Consider the following 15,267-nt stretch of genomic DNA (forward strand, 5'->3'; position numbering starts at 1 on the left):
AGCATAAACAATTGTGAACACACTCCAATCTGAATCACTTACTGATGCCAGCAAACACTACCAAGCTTTCAGGTTCCTCCTGCCTGTTGAGAGTTCCAACTTCAACATTTAAAACACAGGCCTTGAGCGCCCTCTAGTGTCTCATTCTACACCACACGTTTCATATCAACTTAGGTAACCATTTTCAGAGAAGAAAGAAATGTTTCTTACTGGTTTCTTCTTTTCCACCATTACACAGTAGTTGCTTGGCTATGTACCAATGCCATCTCAATGCCCGAGCATCAACTTTCTTACCTACTGGTCATGCTGAAGCCCGGAGAAGGAAAGAGGACAGATGTCCAAGAAGTCAAAACAGTTTTAAACAAGTTTAATGAAGTTTATAGAATTTTTTAAAATTCAGGTTTTGTGCTCAAGTATTAGAGAGAGATGAATGGTTCCTGGGTCCCTAGCACTTGAGGTAAAAAAAAAAATAATCACTCATGTTTAAGAAAAAATAATCAGGACATAGCCGCATGCCTGCCTAAAGACCCAGTGCCATGGAGGAGAATCAGCAGGGTTTGCTGGCTGCCAGCATAGTTCCAGGTTGAGTAACAGACCATGTACACAGACACACGCCCCTACACACAACCATACCCAAATACGCATACATAGCCCTCCACACACCCACACATGGCCCTCCACATGCCCATCCATACATCCACATATGCATAGACACACATAGAAATCTTCAAATTCCTTCAAATAACCTTCAACATTGAATTGCTCATAAAATTTCTGTATTTTACTTCAAATTTAATTTTCTTAATATACAAATGTTATTTCTCTCTTAGTCCTTCTAGAAAGATGGAATTAGTGCAGACAGTAAGATTATACCAGTAATAGGACTCAAGATTTTTCAAGCACTAGTATTCAATGGCCACACTTGGCATTTATCTGATGAAGGATCCTCCTCGCAAAACAAATTATATATTTTATATGTAATTTCAGAAAATAGTTGTTCATGAATATGTGTGTGTGCATGTGTCTATATATTTCATGGATATATATGTGTGAGTGTGAATGTGAGTGTGTGTGTGTGTGTGTGTATTCATCCCTTCCACAGAAGCAACCTTACCTAGAAATTAAATCTGTAGACGACTCAAGAACACCAGAAAGTATAGTAGGAAAAAGAAGACAAACCCGACTGCGCTGGAGAAGAGCTGCTGGTGGGAAGCAGAGATGCGCGGGAAGTGTGTGAGGACACCACCAGTCTGCACCACCGCTCTTGGTTTGTAGTGCGCATGTCTGTGCGCACTTGAGTACCGCGGCACACGTGTGCAGGCTCACAGGCGCCCGTTCTCCTTCCACCATGGGGGTCCCAGGCACCAAGCCGAGGCTGCCAGGCCTCATCAGCAGGGCCATGTGGTAAGCCTAGGCATTTCTGGGACTTTAAGGTGAGAACAGAATTTGTTCCAAGAACGGGAAAGAAAACAGCAGCTGGCTTCTGTGAACAGGACCTCACAACGCAGATAGTAAAGGACCTTTTTCTACATTAATTTTACTAAATTGATCTGTTTAAAAATATTTACTGAAGAGACTGTGGAAAGTGTAGGCTAAAATCCAAGCTGCAGCACAGTGACGTCAAGATCTTACACTAAAGGATTAACTGAATGACTTATCCTTCATTCTTCACAGGTCTCTAGTAGTTACTGTAATGCAAATGCAATTAAGTGACTCATCTTATAAACCTGTGTAATTAAAGGGGAAATTTTATTGTCATTTGTTTAATATTCCCATTAATAAGACTGTCTTAGTACACGTTTACTGAATAAGAAAGCAATGGATAAATTCCAAGGACAAACAGGGATTTTCTTTTCTTTTCCCATGAAGCCAGCATTATGGAATTTAAACAGATGTTCTATTTGGTCATAGTTAATAAAATGAATTCTGGAGGATTAAAATTGGGCTCAGTGTGTTTGCACTCGATTATCACTGAAAGACAACTTCGCGTTAAAAGTTTGCAAAGGCTACTGGCCATTCTGCACTGAACAGTCACTGGGCTCTAGATCTCCAGCAGAGCCAGACTAACAAAATTTTTCTAAGGGTTAAGAAAACTGAGATCTTGGAAAAGTATGTCCCTCTTGGAATTTCAGTGCCTGGCAAGTGTGCAGGTCACAGTGCAGCGTATCATTGGGAGAGCCACTGCCTCCAGCCCTGATTAGAGCTGCCTCACCCTTCAGAGATGAACACGGTGTCTGATAGCATGGGAACAAAACAGAACAGATCTTAATGGAAGGAGGAAACCAACACAAACTGTTGAGCACCACTGAGTAGGATCTCTGTGCTAGAGAACCAGAAAGAGAAAAGGCAAGAGAAATGCAGGCTATTGATAAAAAAAAAAAAAAAAAAAAAAAAAAAAATTTAAAAGGAAGAAAAAAACCACTGGAAATAGGATAGAGAAACCAAAGGTGAAGCAAAGAGGCAAATCAAAGACACAACGTCCAAGACACACACTGCAGCACACAGCTAAAAAGAAACCCTCTGATCAGAGAGTAAAAAGTACAACCAAGAAGCTGGGAAGCAGTGGACAGCCCTAACGGCAGCTTCACATCATTCCTCCTAAGAGGACACAGAAGGGCCAGGACTCACTCAGAAAGTCTCTCGGGCTGAAGACGCACCTCAGCCCACAGCCTGCTTGCCAACCAAGTCAAGCCCTGGGAACAACCCCAGCAAAGCAAAAGGCTTTGTTTGAATGGATCATTGTGCTGGCTAATATTCTGTCAATAGCAGTACAAACTACAGTTACCCGAGAAGAGGGACCTCAACTGAGAAAACGCCTCCACCTGACTGGCTATGGGCAAACCTGTGCTGCGTTTCCTTGACTGATAGTTGATGTGGGAGAACCCAGCTCACTTTGAATGTTGCCACCCCTAGGCAGGTGGTTCCGGGTTGTAGAAGAAAGCAGGTTCAGTAAGCCATGGGGAGCGTGCCAGTAGTAGCATTCCTTCATGGGTTCTGCTTCTGTTTCTGCCTGAGTGAGTGCCCTCAATGATGGACCAACATGGAAATGTAAGTCAAATAAACCCTTTTCTCCCCCACGTTGCTCTTGGTCAGAATTTTTTTTATCATAGCAATAGAAAGCAAACTAAGATGTGTTCTTATTTGAAAAATACAAAATTTTTAACTATAAAAAATAGCTTTTTATAGTAAATTAGCAACAGAATTTTTAAAAATCACAATTTTTCCTGACCTTATATTAATGATTTTAAAAAGTTCAAACATTAGGGTAACTCTACTCCACACTATATTTACAATGATAAAACTCCTCTCTCGCAGATATTTGGATGAAGCATCTTGACCCTAGTCCTGGACTCCTCTTTCCAACACCTCCTATCATGAACCACAGTTACACATTCAAATGTAGACAGAACCAAGCGGCTTCCGGAGGCAAGAACTCAGCTTCAAGTCAGCTTTAATCTGGGTGTCCAGTAGGCTGTCCTCGTGCTATCTAAGATTCAGCAGGACAGAATGCAAAGCCCCTGGCAAAGCAAGGAAAACTGGGGATCGGAAACAGCACTTGCCAACTGCAGAAACTTAGCTGGGGGCAGAGCTGGACCCTACATGTAGGTGTCTTCTTACTGTTAAAGGCTTTTTTCTGGTTGTGGCTTTCTTTGAAGACAGGATCTTGCTTTGTCCCTCATACAAGCCTTGAACTAGTCATCCCACTGCCTCCAACTTTAAAGACTTGATTATCAAGAATACAAACTTAGATCATGTTTCTTGAGTTTCTATTAGGTAAGAGGCATGAAAAAAAGAGATTTACATATATCCTCTGGGTTAATTCTCCAAAGAATGGTGTTGACTCAAATAACGCAAAAAACAAATGAATTCTAACATACATATTAATTCATTCAGTCTTACTTAAACTTAAAACATCATTTTCAGCTCATAGACCACTCACACCACCAGTAAGCCCGAGGACAGGGGAGCTTCAGAATTCTCAGCAAAAATACAGGATGGAACTTCCACAAACTCAACTTTCTATTATCTGTCAAAATTACACATTTATATGTCTTGGCACATGTGTACAGGATGACACATAAACAGCATACACCTTGGGGGGTGCGTCTGTAATGGCAACCAATGAGAGACTGGCTAAGTAAATAAAGGCTCATTTGTACAATCAAGTACCATGCAATCATAAAGAATAAAATGATCCAATCTGGCTAGCAAATATCATCAACATGAGATGAAGCCCGAAGGATCAAATGAATGGCCCTAGAAGGCACTCAAGAGACTGTAACAACATGATGAATTTGGGGGAAGACTCCAAGAGAGGCTAACAACAGAACCAGAAAGGAAATTCTAAGGACAACCCATAGACATCCCTAAAGGGGGGTCGCTTGCTGCCTGACAGGGATAACGAGAGTGACTGAGTCTGCAAAGCAAGGCCGTCTCCTCTGGGGTGAACTATACAATGGCTTTTACATCTCAGTTTGGGGTCTTGAATTTTCAGAACAGGCTGCACTACCCATTTGACCTGCTTATAAGATGTGTGTGTCGGGGAGGGGGGTATCTTTATCTACCTCCAAATTGTTGAGTGGCTACACTCCTATACAAGAAGCCAGGAGTTACTCATTATTAAGATGATAATATCTACAACAAGACGGCACTAACAGCATCATCCCTTCAGATCAGAGCAGCAAAAGCCACAAACTGGAATTTTCTCCTCCAGAACACAAAGTCAGGCTCTTTCTGGGGCATCTCCCAAGTCTTCCCCTCCAGTCTTCTAACAAACCTACAGCTGAGGTGAGAGGTTCAATTTATCCTCCTTGCAACACCCCACCTTATCAGTGCTCTCTGAAAGCGTCCTTACTTGGCTTGAGGTTCATCTGGGAAACGGAATCCTGGATTCTACTTAGACATGCAACACACACACTCCTTCCCTGTCTTAAGTTCAGGCTCTCACATCTACTTACCTCTTTGATTACTTCTAACTGCAAGCCTTCAAGAATCATGGCTCATTTTGTGTCAGTGTGTACATGTATGTACCCTCACATGCACATGTATGCAAATGCGTACGCATATGTGTATGTGTGAGCACGTGCAGGTCAGAGGTCAACACCAGGTGTCTTCTTCAATCACTTTCCCCCTCATTTTTGGAAGACAGTCTCTCACCAAACCTGGAATGATCAGTTCCGCTAGGCTGGGTGATCAATGAACACCAGGGATCTGGCTACCTCTGCTTCTCCAACACTGGGACTATAGGCAATTGTCAATACAACCCTCTTTTGATGTCAGACTGGGGGATTCAAACTCAGGTCCTCACTCTTGTGTGGCAGATACTTTACCAGCTGAACCACCTCCCCAGCTCTAAGGCTTGCTTTTATTATAAATGTGACAAACGTGGGTATAACCGGATGGGCGCCCTCTGAACTCTCGACTGGATCACTCCAGCCCTTAACTGCATGGTAAAGAAGACTCCTGTGTGTGCTTCCCCAACCACACAGAGCTATCTGCATAGTGTTAAGTAGAACTTGTAGATAAAGGCATCAGCTGAACTTAACTCACTTTCCACTCTTTTGAAACAGAATGTTTTCCTCTGCTTTCTTTCCCCACCTAAGTCCCTCTAATTCACACTCAACAGCATGAGGCTAATTTGTATAATTACAGGTCAATGAACCTAAAATCATCTTGACTACACCCACAAACATGACTATGTTCCCCACCTCCATCTTAACTGCAGTAACCCCAATGCACCAAGATGCTCAGCCATATCTAAGTTGGTTAAGTTCATGAGAAAGAAGAAAAGAGAAAAGGTGAGGTAAATAGTCTAATCTGTTGATCTTGCTCAGACTCAGTGCAAAATTCGCAGAAACCTAACTACTTCAGGAGAACAAGAGGCAAGGTATACAATCTCTACAAAGACCAAACACAACACTGTGTGACAGTGCTCACAAAGCCCAGAGAACACAGATCTTGCTTCTAATGCATGGAGCTGGACTTCAAACCCCTCTTAAAGGCAGTAGCTTGTGAGATAAAACTATTTTAAGGAAAAAATTGCACACTGAACAAATTGCATACATGTCCTGGTGGTTCTCACTAATGTTTCTGTGTGTTTCTTATTGAAACAACCAAATGGGCTCTAGACAGAAAGATTTTATATTACTGTCAGGCTAATGCAAGGCTTGGAACTCTTCATAATGCAAACTGTTGTTTACAGCAGACATCCCTTCTGATGTGTCTCACCTGGAGAAGAGCTGCACTCTATTCCACAGTAATTCCCTCTCATCCCAGCTGAGGCCGTGGACAGAGCAACACCTCAACTGAAATCAGCTCTGAAGGAGCCTTTATGAGCACGCATAATGCACAAGACCCCAATCAAACTGCCAACAAAGCTCTGCCACTTTGAGTAAACAAAGTCATCTCAGTAAGGTCACACAATTCATGAGGATTGCAGCCAAAAAATTAATTACTAGCACGACATATGTCAAAACAAATTTCTGAGAGGATGGAACAACAGTTGTAAGCATGTGTTTTAGTTCTTTGTATGCAAAACTAGCACTCTCTGGAATGGAAATATATTCATTTATTCAGCCCTTTTCAGAAAAATTTTTAAAAAATGTTGATTACTCTTTCTTTCCTCCACTCTTTCCTGCACTCAGGAGTAAGATGAGCAAAGAACACAGGTATCGTGAGTCAGAAAGAAAGGGCAAAAGGAGATTCATTCGGGTGATATTTCTCACAAACAATAGCAACAAATGCAGAACACTACGAATGAGGAACATTCTGTTTGCCAAAAAGGGAGCTGTCAGACTTCACAACAAGGCCACACTGCAGGTCGTTACCTCATGAAAACCAAAGGCCTAGGCCACACTACATACAACCTGCAAGCCACAGGGAGCGCAAAACAAGAGTTTTCAAAAGATTACCAATATTCTCCTAACTCCCACATTATTTACATTAGAAATACTTTTGCAAGTTAAAATGTTTCAGTCACAGGACTCCAAGAAGAGGAGGAAACATCAGCCAGTCTTCCCTCTGTCATGGAAAACTGTGTCCCGGACTAAAACCTCACACCTCACTGTATAAAATTTCAAACAGTCTCCCCTCTGGAAGGCAAAGATTAAAGCATGTTGTCTACAGTATCTAGTGATGTCATTACTGAAGGCCAAGTCTTGCTTTATTGCTCCCTCTCCCATTCCACCCTACTCCAAAAACCCAATATGGCATGTTGGTTAGAAGGCCCAAGATGAAAGCGCTAGATTTCTCTCCAGAAAGAGTGTCCGACCCACTGCATTTCACATCGGGGAACCCAAAGCTACCTCCCTGTGGTGGGCTTCTTACACAGCTGATCTTGCCGTGTTAGTCCTTACTATTTCAGCCAGCAGACGCTTAGCCAGCTGGAATGATAGAGACACCAGTCGCCGGGCAAACCATCACGAGCGCTCTTCTACGTGGAAGAACCAAGGTGCAGCTAAGCAGTTCCTGAGTGACAGCTTTCTCCTCCTGATTCTTAAGAAATACAGGCTCACCAATCAAAGCCCACCCTGCTTTGGGACTTCAGGGGTAATAACTGGTTACCTCTCTCAACACTGTGCTTTTGTAGCCTCGGTACAGTCCTTGGATGCCCTGAAACAAACAAAAGCCAAGTGATCAGAAAATTGAAGAACATTCTAGAAAGAGACCTGCTTGCTCCAAAATTTGAGTTCTAAGACATTGCTTAGCCACAGTTTTCTGAAGTTAAACATTCTAAACTGGTTTAAGGCACACAAGCCTGCAGTTAGCTCCCCTGAAGGTGACATCTCTAATAACGAAACAAGATATATGTATTAAGTAACAGCGTTTTCTCTTTTGAAAACATTTATATTATATACATTTCCAAAAGTCGGTCCATCATTCTTTAATGTAAGAAGAGGACTTATTTCAGAAATTGGTCAATAATCTCTCAAAAAGTATGTATTACAGATAAGCCTAATGTTATATGCTTAAGTACACACACAGTTCAATGAGCAGTTCACAGGACTGACCTCATCCCTACAGTTGGTAACAGACCAGAAAGATGAGGGATTTGGTGGCACACACCTGTCATTCCAGCACTCAGGAGGATGAGGAAGAAGGCTGAATACCAGCCAGTGTCACACAGGAAGTCCCCATCTCCAAAACAAAGATAAAGAATAACTTTTTCTTTAAACCTAAACTAAGATTGGCTCACATAATTTAAGGGAAGTAGAAAAAAAAAAAGGCATACATGATGGCAGAAGCCACAGCCACTCAGGAGCCCAGGCAGCAACAATGAATAACCCCAGGAGTTCAAGGCCAACTTGAGCAACACAGCAAGACTTTGACTCATATATCAAAGCAAAACAGAACAGAGGCTTCCACTAAACTGATCAAGGACAACAGAAACATGCCTATGTCGGACATATGTCTACAGAGGTCAGCTCTGACCACAGCCAACACTGATCAGAAAGAGAAAGAACATTTACTTAATTGTTTGTTTAAAGGTCTCATGATGTAGCCCTGATTGGCCTGGAACCCACTGTGTAAACCAGGCTGGCTTCAAAATTTAGGAAGCTCACCTGCCTCAGCCTCCAGAGTGCTGGGATTAGAGGCATGTGCCCCATGTCAGAGGAGAAATGACAATTTCACGTAACGTTATGATGCTGGCAATGATTACCAGCCTACTATTATATTTATATTAAATGCTACTTCTCTCCCATGGGCCCTCTATTTCTGTAGCAATGCTGTGAAGGAGTATCTTAGCTCCTTCACATGACTGGCCTGTCTGACTGACTGAGCAGATTACATTCAGAGCATATGCACCAGTGGTACTTGCAGCATGAATAACCCAGAGACAGATACTGGGGCTCAACTTGAAGATGAGAGAAGCAAAGCAGCCAAGCCACTAGAGAGTTCTTACCTCTGTGAAATCTTCAGACCGTAAAAGAGCAAGTTCCTGTCTCATCCTGCCTTATATTCCTCTCTAGTGCTGGGATTAAGGGCGAGCACCACCACCGCCCGTCCTCTATGGCTAACTAGTGTGGCTGTTGGGATTAAAGGTGTGTGTCACCACTGCCTATCCTGTACAGCTGACGAGTATGGCTGTTTTGCATTCTGGTCTTCAGGCAAGCTTTATTTATTAAAAATACAAATGAAATATCACTACAGGTACTCAATATATGACTGCTTCAAAATAAAAAAAGTGAAAATAAAAATTCAAAAAGAAGGGAAAAGACAATCCCAGCAAAACAGTTATTGTAGTGGGACATTAAGGCCATCCTAAAGTTTCCCAAGGCCCCTGCAATGAGGACACGGTGCTCTCACTAAAATCGCCCTCATCAGAGAAAGAGGGGGTCTAAAAGCAGCCTTACCTCTTCATTTAATATAGCAGAAAAGATCTGCAAGGTTGTTGAAGAAGCGGACACCTGCGCCCTCTGTTTAACCACTTCAGAAGGAACTCGAATCAAGCAGGCAACCTAAAACATACAGATTAATTATATCTGAAAAGGATGTTGTTGTTGTAAAACTGACATCTTTTCATAAGCAAAACCAATAATGCAAACATTATCTTAAGATTTAATGTGAGGTTTCAAAAAGACTTTTATTAACCCTAAAATTCTTGAACCTTCAAGGACACACAGAGTCATCAGCGCCAAAAACCCTCCTCTGAATGAAATCTACTCACCTTGGACACCAAGCTCCACGCATACGTACACACCACTCAGTGGCAGGAAGAAAGTTCCATTCTCATGGATCCCCAGCTCATAGAACAGTATGTCACACTTAAGCAGCTTTTCAAGCCTGTTTGGCCAAGGAATATACCTTTGCTTGACTAGAAGTAACACACCAGGAGAGGCGAGACTGGCTGGAAGCTGGCAGTCCTGTCCCTTCCACCTCACGCCAGTCTCTACCAACTCTCAAGCCAGCCTGGCATCTAGGCCTTCCCACCACACAACTGGGGACAGTACCAGAATTCCAGCAGACATTGGTCCCAACTAGCCACACTCACACCTAGCTAAGTCAACAAGCAATTCTTAAATTGACTTCAGTGAAGAGAGGATTCCACACTGTGAAGGCTGGAGGCCTACTTTGAGAAACAGACTAAAGTTGAATCCAGAAAGTAGGAGAGGGGACGGGCAGTAGTCACAGGGGAGATACAGGGATCGTTAAACTGTTTCTGTGTCGAAGCCCCAACACAGCAGTAGTCCAGAGAGACAAATGCTTTCTGCAGCAATGTTTTACACATGCTTGAGGACACTAAAGTTCAGCTTTTAGAATATGAACATATATTTATATGTAAGAGAGGACAAGAAATGCAGATAATCTTTCTTCGGTGACACATGTAGCTACACTAGGTGGTACAGATCTATAATGTCGGCCTTCTGGGATGACTGGGACAGGAGGATCGCAAAGTGCAAGGCCTCCCTGGACAACTTAGCAAGACTGACGTCAAAAGCTAAAGTAGGAGGGCTGAGGACACAGGCAGGTGTACAAACATTATCTAGCACATATGAAGCCCTGGGTTCAGTCTCGATTACCACAAGATAAACTATGTTGCAAAATAGAACCGTTCTCATTATGCAGCCCAGGCTGGCCTTCAATCCAGAATCCTTTTACCTCAACCTCCGAAATATTAGGACTACAGGCACACATGTACTAATATGGCTGGCCAAAGCTTATATTTTTTCATTTAAAATATAGTATTTTATTAATTCTTTAAGAATTTCATGCATGTATACATTATATCTTTGAGAATTTCATACTTTTATACAATGAAATATGATTATCTATCTCAACCATCCCAACCTTGTGTCCTGTCCTTTTTGATTTTTTAAATAACCCAGAAGTCTAGTTAGTGCTGCATATATGTATGGGTATGGGGCTATATCCACTGAATAGTTGGACCTAATCAGGGGCCATACTCCTGAAACAACTGACTCTCCCTCCCTCTCTCCCTCCCTCCCTCAGCAGCCATAAACTCTCTGAAGCTTCTCAGCGAGTGCAGGGGCTGGTGAGTCCCCTCCACTCCAGGCTGGAATGCTGACCTTGTGGAGGTCTTGGGAAGGCAACCACAGCTTCTGTAAGCCTTGTCTAAAAGATATTGTTTGAACCAGGCCTTCTTGATCTCTGCCTCTTAAAATCTTCCTGGCCCCTCTCACATGACATTTTCTGAACCCTGGGAGGAGGGTATGTAGTAGATATGCCCCATATATAGTGGGCATGCCACAGCATTTTGACCAACTGTGAGTTCCTTTATTAACTACTATCCTCTGAACAGAGCTATTTTTGATGCTATGCTACACTAATCTATGATAATAAAGATATGACCTTAGAGGTCAGTTTGATCTTTTGTCCACTTATCAAAATAATAGGTTTACCTTTGGGGCCTATGATCTTCCCAATCATGGGTTCTTGGGCATAATTACATGTGTTTCCTTCCATTGAATGGGCTTTAAAAATATAAACAAGAAACAGCTGGTTACTCCCATAACATTCAAGCCACTGTTACACAGATGTATTATCTTGTCAGACCAATTAAGATTCCTAAATACACATACACACACACACACACACACACACACACACACACACAGAGTCATGTAAAGGTGTTTCATTGAACTGGGCAGTTGTGGCGCATGCCTTTAATCCCAGCACTCGGGAGGCAGAGGCACGCGGATCTCTATGAGTTCGAGGCCAGCCTGGTCTACAAGAGCTAGTTCCAGGACAGGCTGCAAAGCTACAGAGAAACCCTGTCTCAGGAAAAAAAAAAAAAAAAAAAAAAAAAAAAAAAAAAAAAAAAAAAAAAAAGAAGGAGAAGGAGAAGGAGAAGGAGAAGGAGAAGGAGAAGGAGAAGGAGAAGGAGAAGGAGAAGAAGAAGAAGAAGAAGAAGAAGAAGAAGAAGAAGAAGAAGAAGAAGAAGAAGAAGAAGAAGAAGAAGAAGAAGAAGAAGAAAGAAAGAAAGAAAGAAAGAAAGAAAGAAAGAGAAAGAGAAAAAAGGATAACTGCCATTTTTAGTTTCAATCTGTATTCTCTTGCTTTATAACCAGATATAAATGCATCTTTTAGCAGGGGGGTGGTGGCACAGGCCTTTAGTCCCAGCACTTGGGAGGCAGAGGCAGGGGTTGGAGGTTCTAGGGGTTTGAGACCAGCCTGGTCTATAAGAGCTAGTTTGCGGAATGGCTCCAAATCTACAGAGAAACCCTGTCTTGGGGGAAAAAGGTGTTTAATTGGATTTATCCTAAACAGGGCATAATGCTTCTCTAAAAGTCATAGCTTGCCTAAATAAAAGCCCAGTGTCAGGTATAGAATACCTCTCCTTATAGCTCATGAGAGGTAACCTGGAGACCCCCAAGCCACTGCAGGCTATTGTCAGTGCACTTGGTTGCTCACTAGAATTTGATGGTAAGACCCTATCACTGAAGACACTTGGGTCACAGGACATGGAGAAATCAAGTTGGTGCTAACAGGATGGATTCTTCCCTGCTAGACAGGCTCCAGGGAGCCAAGTATGCTATGAAGGTTGCTAGGGGAGAACAGTTATCAACAGCTTCATTCAGATGAGACTTACTTTTTTCAAAGCATATTCTTCTAATTTCTAATCACACATTCTAATCTAACTTGGATGTAGCAAAAGAGGTTTTATTCATTCCAAAACTAAACAGTTCTAAGAGTTACAAAACTTTTGATGTCAAAAACATTAGTGGCAAACATTTTAGACTCTGAAACCTTCATAGACTCTGTTACAATGGTTCAACCATACCATTTTTAGTATGAAGAAGCCATAGACAATTTTATGTGCATGAACAGTTTGTGCATGTTCTAATTAAACTTTATAAAAAGCAAGCAATAGTTTGCTCTAGGTATAAACAGTGGCAAATTCTTCTTTGGTACTATCCTTAGCACAGTACAGATGTACACCTCAGCACTTCAAGATGCAAACACAAAGGTGACATGATGCATCTCTACATGCTATGGAGTCAGTGGCATGGACACAATCTCTCAGGCTCAAAGCACTGATGCTTTTTGTTGATGCATAACAATAGATATGATTCTAATGAGGATCCATTACCTCAAATTACATCTCTCCCAAAACTGAGATTTATAAAACATTAATAAAGTTTAATTTCTATTTCTTCACTCATCAAACATTTGAATCTCAACAATACCCAAAAAAATGTCTGCAGTGGAGTCCAACATCTTCCCACCCAAAATCCTGTCAAAATTAATCCAGTTCCAAAAATTATATTGGGGGCAGACACATGCCATTGTAATGATGGATAAGGTGTGCCCTTTTACTTAGCGTGGTGGTCCACACCTATAATCCCAGAATGTGGGATCACAAGGTTCAAGGTCATCCTCAACTATGTAGGGAGCTCAAGGTCTGCCTGAGCTACAGGAAACACTATCCTGTCAAAGAAGAAAGAAGACTGAAGATGAGGAAGAGGAAAGAAGAGAAAAGAAACAATGCCCTGGCTCTAATAAATGGGGGGATTGACAAGGATTTCAAGGAATCAAGGAGGAGAAATGGGGTATTGGATTTAGGGTAGTGGGGTATTGATTGGGTGGAGTCTCCAGACCTAGGGGAAACTGTTCCAGATTATTCTGTTGAAGGAGCTTTCAAATGAGCCAGAAGGAGTTGGCAAATCAGGTCACAGTCGAAAGCTCCAGGCAATCAGACGGAAGCCCCAGGCACCATCATACAGAGCTTGAGCTTCACGCCACAGACCAGGAAAGTCAGAGTTTAAGCAGAGATGCAATCACCTATGCCAAGACTGCGGTGTGGGGAACAGTGCAATCTGAGAAAACAGAAAGGTAAGATTCAAAGACCAGCTACAAGAAGGAGACAAGTTAAAAGGCTGCCACAAAAGTTTGAAGAACGATGACAGGAAATAAATATGGCTCAGAGAAGGGTCAAATTCAAAGGAAAAGACAGGAATAAACTGCCAGACTTGGTTTGTAAGGACCACCCAGACCACAGCCTGTATGCTGCTCTAATAAACCCCTTACTAATATGTAAGCATTCTATCAGTTCTGTGACTAATACAGCTAGTAAGTGAGAAAATAGCATGGCTCGAACTACAGGAGCCACCAGAGGTCAGGTGAGCGCTGGCACCAGAACAACAGATCACCCAGGAATGGAGCCCTAAGGAGCACCAGCTCCTTGAAAGGCAAGCAAGACAAGCACTGGTCAGAAAAGCACACAGGGCAGGAAGGCCAGGCAGCTGCAGTGAGCTCCATGCTGTCTTGGCTGCTCTGTGAGAGGCTTCCCAGAGGCTAAACAGAGAGTCAGTCTTAAGCTTAAAGTGATACAAGGCAGTGGCTACCCAGGCTATGGGGCACCTATGAAGGAGCCAAGACAACTGAGATATACCAAAAGTTTAATACACACCAGATCTGGAAAAGGCAGTATGAAGAAGTATCATAAACTATCCCATTATGTATTCTATCCTGGCTACACACCGAAATGTTAGTATCATGGGTATGTGTGGATGCAGTATGAATTCTGTTGTTTTTTACTATTGTTAATGTGAAATTACATCTGATTTCTGTACTGTGCTTCCAAGGTGTCTGCTAGAACAGCTTCATCCTCATTCCCAGGAGCAGCATCAGCTCCCAGGATGAGGTGTTAAAGTCCAGTGTCAGTGTAGTGGGGCAGACCAGAGGTGGCACCTCAGCTAGGCTGAGATGACCCAGATCACCTGGAGATGCAGGCTCAGTGCTCCAGAGATGACCCAGAGATGCAGGCCCAGTGCTTCAGAGACCAATGGGAGATGCAGGCCCAGTGCTCCTGAGATCACTGGGAAGATGCAGGTGCAGTGCTCCCAAGATCACCCGGCGGCACAGGCCTAGTACTCCTAGGATAACCCAGAGACACGGGCCCAGTTGAGGTTTTCTATGGCCTTCCTTCATATGCATTCCCAGACCCACGGTCTTCCAACTCCCATGTATTCTAAGTGCTGTGGATCAGAAACAGTAGTAACAGTGACCATCAGTGATCCTAACTATGTCTATAAACTCATTTGGCGATAGGCAATTCAACACTTAATATAGACCCAGGCTCTCTAACCTTATATCCCACTACCCTGCCACATGTGGTCTCACGGAGAAAAGAAGGGTTGTTCTCCAGCACCTCTCATCTACCAACACACTTGAGGCGAAAACACACTCCTCTTCTGGGGGAGGACCATCCTCCCAGTCGGGCTCCCCTTGCACTGTTAGCTCCAACAGTGTGATGTGGCCACCTCCTTTGTTAGGGAGGCTCAGGACACAGATGTCTAGCAAAAG

The 15,267-nt window shown here is 42.8% G+C and overlaps 1 protein-coding gene across 2 annotated transcripts in view; it reads right to left on the reverse strand.

The window, feature by feature from the left end:
* Slc25a26 (solute carrier family 25 member 26) overlaps window positions 1-15,267 on the reverse strand; it is a 113,496-nt gene that overhangs the window by 63,345 nt on the left and 34,884 nt on the right. Inside the window, exons 4-5 of one of the 2 annotated variants that reach the window (XM_048438425.3) lie at window positions 9,354-9,458; window positions 7,564-7,611 (exon numbers count right to left, since the gene is read on the reverse strand). The exons of the other annotated variant lie outside the window; for it this stretch is intronic. Coding sequence (XP_048294382.3) covers window positions 7,564-7,611; window positions 9,354-9,458 — 153 coding nt within the window. The remainder of the gene's footprint in view (window positions 1-7,563; window positions 7,612-9,353; window positions 9,459-15,267) is intronic. 2 annotated transcript variants of the gene reach the window in all.

Source organism: Myodes glareolus, chromosome 3, assembly GCF_982192425.1.
Source record: "Myodes glareolus chromosome 3, mMyoGla1.1, whole genome shotgun sequence".
In the NCBI taxonomy this organism is placed as follows: domain Eukaryota; kingdom Metazoa; phylum Chordata; class Mammalia; order Rodentia; family Cricetidae; genus Myodes; species Myodes glareolus.